General features: G+C 40.8%; 1 protein-coding gene and 1 long non-coding RNA gene across 4 annotated transcripts in view; one reads left to right on the forward strand and one right to left on the reverse strand.

Moving 5' to 3' along the window:
- Positions 1 to 3885: 3885 nt before the first annotated feature.
- ATXN3L (ataxin 3 like) lies at positions 3886 to 5632 on the reverse strand. The gene is given in 3 exon segments (XM_050775245.1): positions 3886 to 4627; positions 4629 to 4667; positions 4932 to 5632. Coding segments are annotated over 3 exon segments (801 nt in total). The 5' UTR covers positions 5166 to 5632; the 3' UTR covers positions 3886 to 4099.
- LOC126945338 (uncharacterized) overlaps positions 5083 to 14419 on the forward strand; it is a 44238-nt gene continuing 34901 nt past the window's right edge. Inside the window, exons 1-2 of one of the 3 annotated variants that reach the window (XR_007722420.1) lie at positions 5083 to 5178; positions 6212 to 6274. This is a non-coding gene — a long non-coding RNA (uncharacterized LOC126945338). The remainder of the gene's footprint in view (positions 5179 to 6211; positions 6275 to 14419) is intronic. The other 2 variants (XR_007722419.1, XR_007722415.1) reach the window with 2 other exon arrangements.

Below are 14419 nucleotides of genomic sequence, written 5' to 3' on the forward strand. Positions count from 1 at the left end.
GGTGTTCGCAGTAAACTCACCACAGACCAGGCGATCTCCACCTATCTAGGTAAGTGAGGTTCCTTTGCCTGAACAGTTTACCATGTGATGGGTTAATGGCCGTTATGGAAAGGAAGAGTAGTGACTCCCCGTTCTCCTCACCATGTGACCTTATTGATAACTGTCCTAGAGAGAATGTAAGATGTATGTGCTGTGTGAGTGCGGATTGATTGGCACATACCCAGGGAACCCATGTGGCACTGTGCATCACAGGAGTTTCTTCGGTGGAGTTACAGGGAAGCCAACCAGGGAAAGTGGCGTGTCCTACAATGGCCTAGACCTTGGAGGGCCCACAAGCATCCTGGTAGATTTTTGGCTCTTACAGTGATGATAGTGAGCAGGTGGCTTGCAGGGTTCTGGTATTAAAAGCAGTGTCCATAGACACATTGGTCACATACGTGATTTCAGATCAGGCAGGCAGAAGTCAGAGCATGAGGACAGCCTTAAGGTCTCTCCACGAGATTCACGGATTATTGTATTTGGTAGGAATTGAGGTATGAGATGATCATGGCTCTTATCATTGCAGTGACTGTGGTATTTTCAAGGAATCCAAGAAACAGATGATGGACGTGTTCATAACCATGATAGTGCCCATGGGATTTTGTAGCTATAGAATGAAAAGATAACAGTGGCCATATCCATGGTAATGTCTGTGGGATTTTATAAATATCCAGGTAAGAAATAAGTGTTTCTACTTAAGAAGTGAACATGGGATACTGAAGTTATAAAGGTAAGAAATGGTAAACCTGATTGTGTGGGTGACCATGGTATTTTCTACACATCCAGATAAGGCTGGATGGTGACCCTAATTCGAGTATCAAAATTGGATTTTGTGAGGTAGGCACCTAGGAGCTGATGATGTCCCTTCCCATGTGAGTGAACATGGCATTTTGTGGTATTCTGGATGTGGTGGCAAACCTAACCCCAAAATGACCATGAGGTTTGTCAGGGTCCTAGTAAAGAGAAGACGGTCCCCTTAACCATGAAAGTTATGATGTCATTTTGTCAGTCAGTAATTAAGAGATGATGGTGACCCTGCCACTCCAGTGAATAAGGAATTTTGCAAGTCACCAGGTAAGAGATGATGGTGTCTCTAAAAATGTGGTGACTGTCAGATTTTGAGGATATCCAATCAAGGAATAATGTGTTACTAGAAATGATAGTACCAAGGTACTCAGCAGTTAGCCACGAAAGAAATGATGTGTCCCTAGCAATGGCATTTAATCTGAGTAATTTGTAGGTCCCCATGTATGGTAGGTTTTTCCAAATCTGGTAGAACACATGGCCTTCTGTAGGTATCCACATGAGAGATGACATGTCACAAAGTGTAAGTACTGCCACTACTGTAGCCAGGGTATTTTATAAGTATCCAGCTAAGAGGTTTGGCTTTATCTATGTGTTGCATGTTAGACTATCATGTTGTCTATTTTTTTCTTTTTTTTGAGATAGTGTCTGGCTGAGGTAAGTGCTGATGCAGGCCTAAACCACAACCCTCACCGTGGGACTGTCACAGAGACCCAGTTCAGTAGTGGTGTGTCCCTACACATCTTCCCACTGTGATTTCTTTCACAGGTACTCAGGTGACAAGTGACTGAGTCCTTACCATTCCCAGATAGGCCAGGTTTTCCCATTTTCTGTTTCAACAAAAGTGTATGCTGAAATCCGTGAGTGTTGAGGGATTGCAGGGAGCCAGGTGTTTATCACTGTATTCCCTGCCCCCGTGCTGCCCCAGGATGTCTACAGGTGTGCAGTCGGGAAACGGTGGTTTTCTGCTATCACGGTCGACCTGAGATTACTACAAGTATCCAGGTCAAGTGGGTATGTCCCGAAAAGATGGAAATCATCAAGGTTCTTTGTAGGAGTGCTGTGGAAAACCCTGTGTCCTTCTACACATGTGTCTTCTACACATCTGATTTTGCAAGCTGCCAGAGAAGATACGATGGTGTCTCTAAAAATGTGGTGACCACGAGTTTTTGCAGATAACCAATTAAGTTATTTGCAAAACTAGAAATGGTAGTCCCAAGGCATTTTACAGTTACCCAGGAAATAAATGATGTGTCCTTAGTAAAGGCATTTAATTTGGGTAATTTGTAGGTCTCCATGTCTGGTAGGTATTTCTATATCTGGTCAATCTCATAGTATTCTGTAGGTATCCACATGAGAGATGATGTGTCACAAGTTGTAACCAAGTGCCAAGGTATTTTACAAGTATCTCACTTAAAGCTCCAGTGAATATAAGTTTTTTTTTTTTTTTTTTTTTTTTTTTGAGACGGAGTCTTGCTCTGTAGCCCGGGCTGGAGTACAGTGGCCGGATCTCAGCTCACTGCAAGCTCCGCCTCCCGGGTTTCTGCCATTCTCCTGCCTCAGCCTCCGGAGTAGCTGGGACTACAGGCGCCCGCCACCTCGCCCGGCTAGTTTTTTTGTATTTTTAGTAGAGACGGGGTTTCACCGTGTTAGCCAGGATGGTCTCGATCTCCTGACCTCGTGATCCACCCGTCTCGGCCTCCCAAAGTGCTGGGATTACAGGCTTGAGCCACCACGCCCGGCCCGAATATAAGTTTTTGAAGATACCCAGTGGGGAATGATGTTGGCCTAAGCCGTGGTAATGCCCACTGGTAGTGCCCATATCTTGGTAATAGGTGGTGTGTGTCTGATTATGGTTGTCCCTATGGCTTTTTTTTTTTTTTTTTTCAAATTCCAGCAATATAGTGAAGACAATCTTAACCACTCTTATGAACAGAAGATTTGGCAGGAATTGAGGAAAGAAATAATGTGGGCTTTAACCAAATGGACGTGATTAGATTTTAGGGATTTCTAAATAAGTGATCATGGTGTCCCTAACAATGGGATTTTGCAGGTTGTAGTCAACAGGTGATGATGAATTTAACAGTAGGCGCAAACATGGGAATTATTGATACCTAGATAAGACATGATGTGGTCCTTAAACATATTACAGACCATATTATTTTTTAGATATCTACATAAACAATATGTCCTGAAATCTTGATGTAACCATTTTTTTTTTTCACATTTAAAAAGTTGCTCATTCTCAAATATTTGTGCAGGGCTGATTTCAGGGTATAGGAATGCACCAGCAGCCGGCCCGATGGCTCATGCCTTAATCCCTGTACTTTGGGAGGCCGAGGCGGACAGATCACTTGAGGTCAGGAGTTCGAGACCAGCCTGGCCAACATAGTGAAACGCTGTCTCTATTAAAAATACACAACTTAGCCAGGCGTCCTGGCACATGCCCATAGTCCCAGCTACATGAGAGGCTGAGGCACGAGAATTGCTAGAACCCAGAAGGCAGATGTTGCAGTGAGCCAAGGTTGGGCCACTGCAGTCCAGACTGGGCGACAGAGCAGTTCTTTACCCCCCGCCCCCCATCCCCCCCACAAAAAGTAAGGCACCAGAGTCATGAAATAACGATCTTACCACAGAGGGCATAAAAAACGAAACCTCGGAAAATATTACCATATTTCAAAAGACTTGTGGAAAATAATTAAGGACCAGGTAGCAGAAATTGTGATCAGAAGAAATAACATAAGAATATACTTAAGTGCACAGTACATAGTTGGAAGGCAAACTGTTTATCCTTCTAAAACCATTACTGTGATCAACACAGACAAGAGACACTTTCCTGAAAGGTTAAATTGGTTCATGAGAAATAAAAGCAACCAAAATGAGCCACATTATCTACAGTAGAAGAGACCATATGGAAAAAGTTCTATGGCAAGAGCTAACTAGTTAGTATACAAAAAGATTCACGAAAAATGCCTCAACTTTAGACACGTTAGATATTGCACACTAAAAAAAAAAAAAACCAAAAAAAAACAAAGGAACATTTTGAAAGCTATTTTAAATTTAATTAATTGCTGAATGTCTCCTTGGCTACTAGTTGAACAATCATTATTTAGTCCCACATATCTCTCACCATTTTGTTTGCAGACCATCTAAAAGCCTTATTTCCTCATCTATTTGACAGATGACCAAAATGGGTCCTACAATATGATCACACAGGATAATCTTGGAAAGTATGACTAAATTATTTTTAACGGCATTATTTTTCTCCTTTGATTTTCAGATTCTTTCTCATAATTTCTAAAACAGTGTCGACAGCGGCCTGTACCATGTCTTCATTGACGTCATCACTGAGATCACTCTCAATTGCTCTTGAACTTGTTGTTGGCCTTTCGTGTAGATATGAACTGTGACCTGGCGGATCTGACTGTTGTTGCTGCTGCTTCTGTTCCTGCTGATGCTTTTCAAAATAGTCTTTTATTTTCTTTGGCTCTTCCGAAGCAGGAGTTCCACATGATGTCTTTGGAAGATCTTGCGATGTGTTTCTGGAACTACCTTGCATACTTAGTTCAATAGCCCTGCGGAGATCTTCATCTTCTTTATTGGTTTCTTGGCGGCTTAGTTCCAGGGCCCTCTGAAAATCCTGCTCTTCTTGGTCTGATGTTCCAGACTCATCACTTTCTTCTGACACTTTTTCAAGAATTGTTTTGTAGACTCTGTGGTCTTTTTCTTTGGCTAATTTTTTTCCATTAAGTTTTGGTCTATCCATCTCTTCAACACTGATGATTTTGCAGCAGTTGGTCAGCTTCACAGTCTGGCAGATCCCCCTTAACAACAAATACAGAATATGCTTCCTGTTGCAGTTGAGTCAAGAAATTTGCAAGGCATGTATCTGATATTAATTCTGGACCCGCCAAGAGAGAATTCAAGTTAAACCAGTGTTTTCCGAATTTTCTGATAGTAAACCAGTGTTGTTTATAATTACATATAAAAGATCTTTCATTTATAGGATCAATCCCGAGCTTCTGATATTCAGGATTATTGAAATGGATGACCTCTAAACCCCAGAACTTCAAGGCATTGCATATTACCTGGATGGAGAAGAAGCCGCTATCATCCATGTTTTCTGAAGGCTGCTGTAAAAATGCACGATAGTCTTCACTAGTGACTCCTCCTTCTGCCATTCTCATCCTCTCTTCTTCATCTAGCTGATGTGCAATTGAAGCTAATTCCACAGGACTGAAATATTCTCCTTGCAGCAGATTATTCAGGCAGTGCTGAGCACAAAGGAAGCCTTCTTGTTTTTCATGAAAGATGAAATCCATGTTGATTCTAACCGTGAGTTTTTGTATATATGCGGGAACATGTTATATGCCCAGCTATGGCAGTTATCTGGGCAGTTTGTAGATAGCCATGAAATAGGTGTTAGGTTTTCAAACCTTATGAAGACCATGGGTTTCTGTAGGTATTTAAGTAAGAGATGATATGTCACAAAGCACTATTGTGACCAAGGTGGTTTTGCCAGTATCTAGTCAAGACCTGATGGTAAACCTAAAGTGAATATGGGGTTTTGGAGTCATCCCATAGGGGATAATGGTGACTTGAACCATGGCAGTGCCCATTGATTTTCAGATGTCCTATAAAATATAATGTCTCTTTAATTATGGTTGTCAGCATGGTTTTAGTAAGTGAATAAAGGTGAAATTTACCACAGTAGTAAACAGAAGATTTGGCAGGTAACTGGGAAAGAAATAACATGGGCTTTAACCAAACGGGCATCATGGGATTTTGGAAGTCTCTGGGTAAGTTATGATGTCACTGACCACAGTAATAGCCATGGAATTTTGAAGGTTCCACTCAATAGATGACAATAAAACTCACGGTAGCAATGAAGATGGGACTTTGCTGGTATCCTAGTTAGAGATGATATGAGCCTTAAAAACATTAGTGACCAAATGATCTTCAGACATCTAGAAAACTGATGAAGATGTCCTGAACTCTTTTCATATCCATGTGTTTTTATAGGTGTTCAGATAAGAAATGTGTGTGCCCAACAAAAGTAGTAACCATTAGATTTTACTGTTTTCTAGTTCAGAGACAATCTCTCTCAAACTTAGTAGTGACAAAGATATAGCAGAATCCAGGTAGGATATCACAGAGTTCCTTACCACAGTAGTAACTATAGGATTTTTGCAGGTGTCCAGTGAACAGACAGTGTGTGAAACTACTGTGTTGACCTTGGACTTCTCTAAGTGTCCAAGTACACTTAGTGATGCCCTAATGATCGTAGTGAGTGTATGGACGGAATGAGCAGGGGCCCAGATGGAAGGACATGCATCCTGACCAGGGTTACCATCATATGTTTTCTCAGCAGGTAGTCAAGAGATAATGGTGTCTCTAACTACAGCATTGGCCTCAGAACCTTAGGATTCAGGTAGAGTTCATGGTTCCCCTAACAATACTAGTCACCGTGGGATTTTTTGAGGTCCATGTAGAAGATGTATCCCTAACCACCACTGCTGCCATATGGTTTTGCAGGCTCCTATCAAGAGATAATGGTGAAACTCATATTGGTCATTTTTGTAGGCATTCATGGAATCTAGCTAAGTGATTATGTGGACCTTAAACATAGTACAGACCATCTGCTCTTCAGACATCTCGGTAAGTGATGATGATATCCTCAACGTGTGTTGGTATCGTGTGTTTTGCAGGTTTTCGGGTAAAAAAAAAAAAAAAAGATACTGGCTCTACCAATAAGTATTGGAATCCATGAGACTTAGCTTAACCAGTTTTCTGGTTTAGAGATATTGTCTGTTTAACCTTAGGAGTGAATGAAGAATTTTCAGGTATCTGGCAAGTCATCATAACTTTCGTCAAAACAGTAATGACCATGAGATTTTTGTCGATGCCCAGACAATAAATGATGGTGCCTGTACCAATGTGTTGATCTTCAGGTTCTGCCATTATCCAGGTAGCATTAATGAGTTTGTAAAGATGGAAGTGACAAAAGTTAATTTGCAGATGTTCTGCTAGAAAAAGTTGCATTCTTAAACACATCTGGCGCAATGTGTTTTTTCCGGTTTCAATCTAAAGATCAAGGTAACCCTAACAATGGGATTAACATGAAGCTTTGCTGGTATCCAGGCAACTGATGATGTCGGTCTTATCACACAGAAGACATTCAGACCTTCAGAAATTTACGTAAGTGATGATGATACCTCTAACATTTGTGTTACCGTGTTTTTTGTTTTTTTTGCAGATATTCAGGCAAGAAATTGTAATGTTCCCATAATTCCTATTGAAGAGTACACCCTTACTGCTTACTAGTTCAGAGATAATGTTTTGAAATCTGGCTAAGACTGAGGGATTTGTAAGTTTCCAAGTCAATTTTCATAGTGTTTCTCATCTCAGTATTGACCATGGTATTTTACATGTACCTAGTCAAGTGATTATGACATATCCATGGTTTTGACTTTGATATTCTGCAAGTATCAAGGTAAAGTTGATGGTTCTCCTACTGCTAGTGATTCTCATGAGATGTTGCATGGTCTAGGTGGGAAAAGGCATATCTCTAACCATGGCTGCCTTCATGGATGATGCTGAAACTAACAATGATAGTGAACATGGACTTAGCTAAAGAGAGGGAAAGGATGGTGTGAACCTTTACACATTAGAGAGCTTCAGATTTCAGTTATCTAGGTAAGTGTTGATGGTGCCTGTACTACTGTGGTTACAAGAATGTTGTTTTTATAAACAGGCATTCAGGTAAGGGCAGTGCTAATATAAAGGTGAGAAGTGATGTGGCATTTATACACTAGAGACCCGAATTTCAGGTATCTAGGAAACTGATGGTGATCATACCTGTAATAGTTACCTGGTTTGGTACAGGTTTGCAGGGAAGAAATGAACTGGCTCCACTAGTAAGAGTAAGCATGCGATTTTTTGTATTCTCGTTTAGTGCTAATTTGTACTTAACCCTAGTAGCAGTCGAGAAACCTGCAGGTATCCAGGTAAGATATCACACTATCACCCCACTAGTGACCATGGGATTTTGGCATATATTTCTTCAAAGGAGAGAGGTGTCTTTATTAGGGTTTAACTTCACACCTTTGGAACTATCCAGGTAGCATTGATGAGTCACAAAAAGAAGTGATCAAGGGTATTTGCAGGTGTCCAGGTAGTATAAGAGGTATATTAAACACATTTTTCACAATACGCTTTTCAGGCTCCTTTCATAAGATTATAGTGAGCTTAACAATGGCCATTAATGGTGGACAGGTATAATGAGATGTATATCAAATATAACATTTTTCATAATGTGTTTTTCAGGATTCTGTCAGAAGATTATGGTGAGCCCAATAATGGTAGTTGATGTGGGACACTGCTGGAATATAGGTAACTGATGTGGTAAGTTTAAGTCCCAGCACGTCTACTTGATTTTCTTGTATCTAGGTAAGTGATTAATGATGTCCCAAATACTCATTACTGTGTTTGTTTCTTTTTTCTTTATGTATTCAGTGATGAAAAGTTCTTACTAGTAATAGAATCCTTGAGTTCTTTCTTTTCACATTTTAGGGGAAATTTGTATAACTTTGTGAGTATTGAGGGATTGTCACAGTAATTCTCATTGTGTTTCCCACTACATTCATAATCATGGAATCTTTGCAGTTATCCAATCAAGAAATTATGATCTTTTCTAAAATGGTGTTTACCTTGGTGTACTACAAATATTCAAGTAGAGTTGATGCATCCAGTAATATTGGAAGTAACTAAGGTTAGTTGACAGCATCGTCATAGAAAATAAATTGTGTCCTTTAACATGTATTTTCTAAAGTATTTTTCGGGTTCCTGTCAAGAGAGCACGGGAAACCTAAAGATGGTGGTTAACATGGGACATTGCTGGTGTCCAGGTAAGTGATGATGTGAGCCATAGTGGTGGTGTTGGCCTGAAGGGGTGGCCTACCCCTCCACACCTTTGGTCGTTTCTCTTTAGGTGGAAGGAGAGACTTGAGAAAAGAAATGAGACACAGAGACAAAGTATAGAGAAAGAAAAAAGTGGGCCCAGGGGACTGGCACTCAGCATACAGAGGACCCACGCCAGCACCGGTCTCTTGAGTTCCCTTAGTATTTATTGATAATTATCTTTACCGTCTTAAAGATAAGGGAGTGGCAGGACAATAGGATCATTGAAGGGAGAAAATTAGCAGTAAGACATATGGATAAAGATCTCTGTGACATGAATAATTTCAAAGGAAAACGCTGTGCCTTGATATGCATATGCAAACATCTCCATAAACCTCTTAGCAGCATTATGCCAGCAAGTCCCGCCAGCAAGTCCCACCAGCAAGTCCCACCTTATGCCGTATGGCAGTTTTTTCCTATCTCAGTGAACAGAGCATACAATCGGGTTTTTACACTGAGATGTTCCATTGCCCAGGGACTGGCAGGATTTTTAACCAGCAAGCTGCCTTCAGGCACTTGTTTAACAAAGACACATCCTGCACAGCCCAAAATCCATTAAACCTTGAATCACCACGGCACCTGTCTCTTGCAAGGATAAGGTTGGGGGTAGGGTCACAGATTAACAGCATCTCAAATACAGAACCAAATGGAGTCTCTTATGTCTACTTCTTTCTATATAGACACAGTAACAGGCTAATCTCTCTTTCTTTTCCCCACATTGGCCTCTACTCACTGTTGTCAGTTTTTGGATTTTTTAAAGTATTCAGGTACGAAATAATCTCCTTACTATTACTATTAACTATGTTAAGTTTGTTTTATATATTAATGTAAACTTATGTTTAGCCTAGTGAGTGTTGGATTTGCAGGTATCTACGTAATTCTTATGTCTTGCTTCTCAGATGTAACCCCGGAACTTCTGGAAGTGTGCAGCGAACAGAATGTGTTTTCACTAACAGTAGTGCAGACCATAGAATGCTACAAGTAATCAGAGTTGTTGGGTCCTGCCATGGAGGAAGCCACCAACTTTACCATAGACGTTTAGGTGCAAAAAATTGTGTGCATAGGAACATTTGTAACAATTTGTTCTTCAGGTTTCAGTCCAGAGAACATGATGAACTTCAAAATGGTCATTCACAGGAATTCACCTGGTGCCCAGGTAAGTGCTGATATGAGCCTAAACCACAGCACAGGCCATCTGATCTTAGGCCATCTGATCTTCATGTATATAGGTGATGATGGTGTCACATTTTTTTGACTATGTGTTTATTGCAACTATTCAGCTAAGCACGAGATAGCCCTTAACAATTTGAGGAATCATGAATTTTCACTTTTTTCTTCTGTAGAGAATGTACAGTGACGAAGAACTGCACATATCTAGATAACTATCGTGGTGTTCCTCCTCCAGTAGTATCCATGGGAATTTTGAGAGTGTGGTCGGGAAACGATGTTCTTATCTGACAACGGCACTTCCTTGGAGTACTTCAGATATTCAGGTAGTTAATGGTTTCTGCATGATGGCAGTGATCAAGGTTATTTTCAGGCATCCTGATAGAAAAGGTTGTGTTCTTTGACACATATCTCAAATTATGCTCTTAGGTGCCTATCCAGAGATCACAATGGACCTAAAAATGTTTATTAACAGGAGAGATTGCTGGTGTCCAGGTAAGTGATGATATGACATTGACTCATGAGAGACCTTTTGGTTTTCAGATACCTGAGTAAATGATATCCTTAAGATACATATACTAACATTTATTTGGCATGTGTGCAGTTAGAGAATTAGTCTCTATCAATACTAGTAAATATGAGATTCTCCGCCATTCTTATTTAGACATAATGCATATTTATCACTCAGAGCAATAGATGAATATGCAAGTATCCAGGTAATTTATGGTCTTATCTGTCACCAGGTTATTGGTCCTTTTGCAGGTATGCCTTCAAGAAAGGAAGGATTTTCTTACCATAGTTTGAACTTGGAATTGAGCAGGCATCCAGGTAGCATAGATGGGTCCTGAAATGATACAAGTGACCAAAGGACTTTGCAGGCGTCCAAGTATCTGAAGATATTTACCAAATGCATTTTCCACAATATCAAATGCATTTTCCACAATGTGTTTTTCTGATCCAAGTCAAGGCATCGTAGTGAGTCTGTGAAAGGTAATCAGGGAGTCTGTAAAAGGTGGGACATTGCTGGCATCAAGACAAGAGCTGGTGTGGGACAAAAGCACAGCACAGCACATCTGATCATCATGTGCATAGGTAAGTGATGACAGTGCCCCAAGCACCTCTTTATTGCCCTTTCCATGATTTTTTTGCAGGGGTTCAGGAAAGAAATCATAGAACCTGTATCAATTCTAGAAACCATGAGTCTTCGCTTTTCATGTATTAGGGAAAATGTATGGCAAACCCTCTGAGTTTGAGGGATTGCATGTATCCAGGCAATGATCATGGTGATTTTCACTACAGTGGAAACCACGTGATTTTATAGGTTTCCTCTCAAGAAATGATGGTTTGATATGACAACAGTGTTGTCCTTGCAATACTACAAATGTCCAGGTAGAGTTGATTTGTCTCATATGGATGGAACTCTGCAAGGTTATTTGCAAGTGTCCTTCTGGAAAGCATTACATCCTTCAACACATATTCACATTGTGTTTCAGGTTCCTGTGAAGTAAATGTTACGAAACTAAAAGTGGATGTCAGTAAAGACATTTCTGGTCTAAGTAAGTGATGATGCACACCCTAACCCATCATGAGTCATCTGATTTTTTTATATCTAGGTAAGTTTTACCATTTGATTTTTGGTACGTATTCAGGCAAAACATGATAGTATTTTGTTAATTCTAGCAGGCATGTTATCACAGAGTTTGTATTTCACAGAAAATTTACATTTAACCAGGTGAGTGGTCAATGATTTCCATGTGTCCTTGAAAATATCTTGTAGCTCCCCATCAGAGTAGCAACCATGGGATATTATCAGCTGTGCAGTTATCACCACCCATGATGGTGTCTCTAACAAAGATGTGTTGACCTTGAATTAAAGCAAGTGTCTAGGTAGAGTTGATGTGTATTCCAAAATAATGGAAGCATTACAAGGTTGTAGGCAAGTGCCCGGGGGGAGAACAAGTTGTGACCTGAAGCACATTTGTCTTATATGATTTTTCAGGTTCTTGTCAAAACTATGAGGTGAGTCACATAATGCTCAGTAATGAAACATTGCTTGTAAACAGGTAGTGATAACTGTTTGCTTCCTGTAATGGGGGTAATTACACAATGCAGAGCATTGGATTTTCTAGGTACGTAAAAAGGGATCCCTGATGCTTAAGCTACTGTGTATTTTGTAGGTAATCCATTCAGGTTTTTGGGCTAGTTTATAGAGACCAGGTAAGGTTGTATTAACATGTAAAACAGCTTGATATTTTCAGATATCAACTTTTATTAATGTTTTTCACAGTATTAACTTAAACTTGTGTTTCACATTTATGCAGTTAAAAATAAATACGCCTCTAGTAATAACGAATAATCAAGAGAATTTATTGCATGTCTTGACAGATAATGAGTATTGAACACTTACAGGGCTACACAAATCCACAGGCATCTAGGTAATTGATTGTGTTGTACAACACCATGATATTAACAACTGGAATTATGCAGGGATCTAATCAAGAAAGTACAAGGATTCTTAAAAGGAGTTTTCCTCAAATTTCTACAAGTATCGAGGTACATTTGATGAATACAAAAATAAAAATGACCAGAAAACATTGGAGGTATATAGGTAGAATGATATGTGTACCAGTCACACTATTCACAATATATATTTCAGATTTACATTAACATATCACAATAAGCCTATCAAAACTAGGTAACATGGGACATTATTGGCGGAGGTAAGTGCTGATGCGGGCCTAAACTACAGCCCACAGCGTGGGACTGTCACAGAGACTAATTCACTGATGACGTGTCCCTACACGGCATCCCACCATGACTTTTTCCCAGGTATTCAGGTGAGAAATGATTGAGTCCTAACCAATCTCAGATACACCGGCTTTTCCCATTTTCTCTTTCATCCAAAGTGTGTTCTGACCCTCTGAGTGTTGAGGGATTGCAGGTAACCAGACGTTTATCACTGTATTTCCCACCCCGTGCTGCCCCTAGGATTTGTAGAGGTATCTAGTCGAGAAATGGTGGTTTTCTGCTATCAGGGTTGACCTAGGATTACTGCAAGTATCCAGGTCGAGGGAGTGTGTTCCATAAAGCTGGAAGTAATCAAGGTTCTTTGCAGGAGTCTGGCGGAAACCCTGTGTCCTTCTACACATATGTCTTGGAGCCTACTTCAGACTCCTACTGTGACATCTCAAAATCTGACACCGGTCTGCAGGACAGTGCAGATGAAGAACGAAAGCGTCGTACTAGCCCCATGACATTCAGCTGTCTAGGAAAGTGGTGATGGGTGTCCATCCTTCCTGTTGTTCCCGTGATTTCACTTCATTTGTCCTAGAAAGAAATGGTATGACTCCCTGGCATACTAGAAACTGTGAGTTTTCCTTCTGCATATTTCAGAAACAATGCCTAACCCCGTGTTCGCAGTGGAACCGTAAATACCTGGTAATTATCCGGTGTTCCTTCCCACAGCAGTGACCGTGGACATTTTGTAGGTGTCCTGTAGAGAGAACTGTTGTCTTCTGGAACCACGGCCCTGAGCTTGGGGTTCCTCACTAGCATTCGGATAAGAGTCCTTCAGTGATGGATATGAGCATCATGATTTGCAGGTGTTCTGGTAGAACACCTTGTGTGTTTCTGAGGCATATATCTCAGTATATGTTTTCCAGGTTCTCAGAAGAAAATCCTGAAGAACGGGACTCATGAACAGGGGACGTGTCTGCTGTCTGGGTAAGTGATTGTGTGCACCATAAACTCATCACAGACAACCTGATCTTCACATTGGTAGGTCAGTGAGGTTCCTTTCTCTGAACAGTTTACCACATGATGAGTTTAGGGGTATTCCGGTAAGAAAGGGTGGCGGCTCCTTGTTCTCATTGCCATGTGATCCCATTGTTTTCTGTCCTGGAGAGAACGTATGAGGTATGTACCCTGTGAGTGCTGATTGATTGGCACGTACCCAGGGAACTCCAGTGGCACTGTGCATCACAGGAGTAACTAAGGTGGATTTGCAGGGAAGACAACCAGAGAAAATGAAGTGTCCTACGATGGCCTACCCCTTGGAGGGACCACGAGCATCCAGGTAGATTTTTGGCCCCCACAATGATGTTAGTGAGCGGGTGGTTTTCTGGGTTCTGCTGGAAAAGCTGTCTGTAGGCAGATTTCACATTCCCTTCCAGAGGTCAAGGGAACCCTCATTATGCCTGAGCAGGGGAACTCTGCCTGTATCCAGAGGGGAGATAGTATGGGCATAAGCAGGCCATGGACGATCCAATCTTCTGATACACAGGTAATCACCAATGGCATTCCTGCTATTTTTCCTGTCCTGCCGTGGGTTTTCTTGGCTCATTTTCTGTTCTTTATTTTCTGCAGTAATTCAGTTAAGAAACAATGCTTTGCCAACCAAGGCTAATAAGCATTAGTCCTTGCTATGTTCGACTTGAGGATAATGTGCCTT

The sequence above is a fragment of the Macaca thibetana genome, chromosome X (assembly GCF_024542745.1).
Source record: "Macaca thibetana thibetana isolate TM-01 chromosome X, ASM2454274v1, whole genome shotgun sequence".
In the NCBI taxonomy this organism is placed as follows: Eukaryota; Metazoa; Chordata; class Mammalia; order Primates; family Cercopithecidae; genus Macaca; species Macaca thibetana.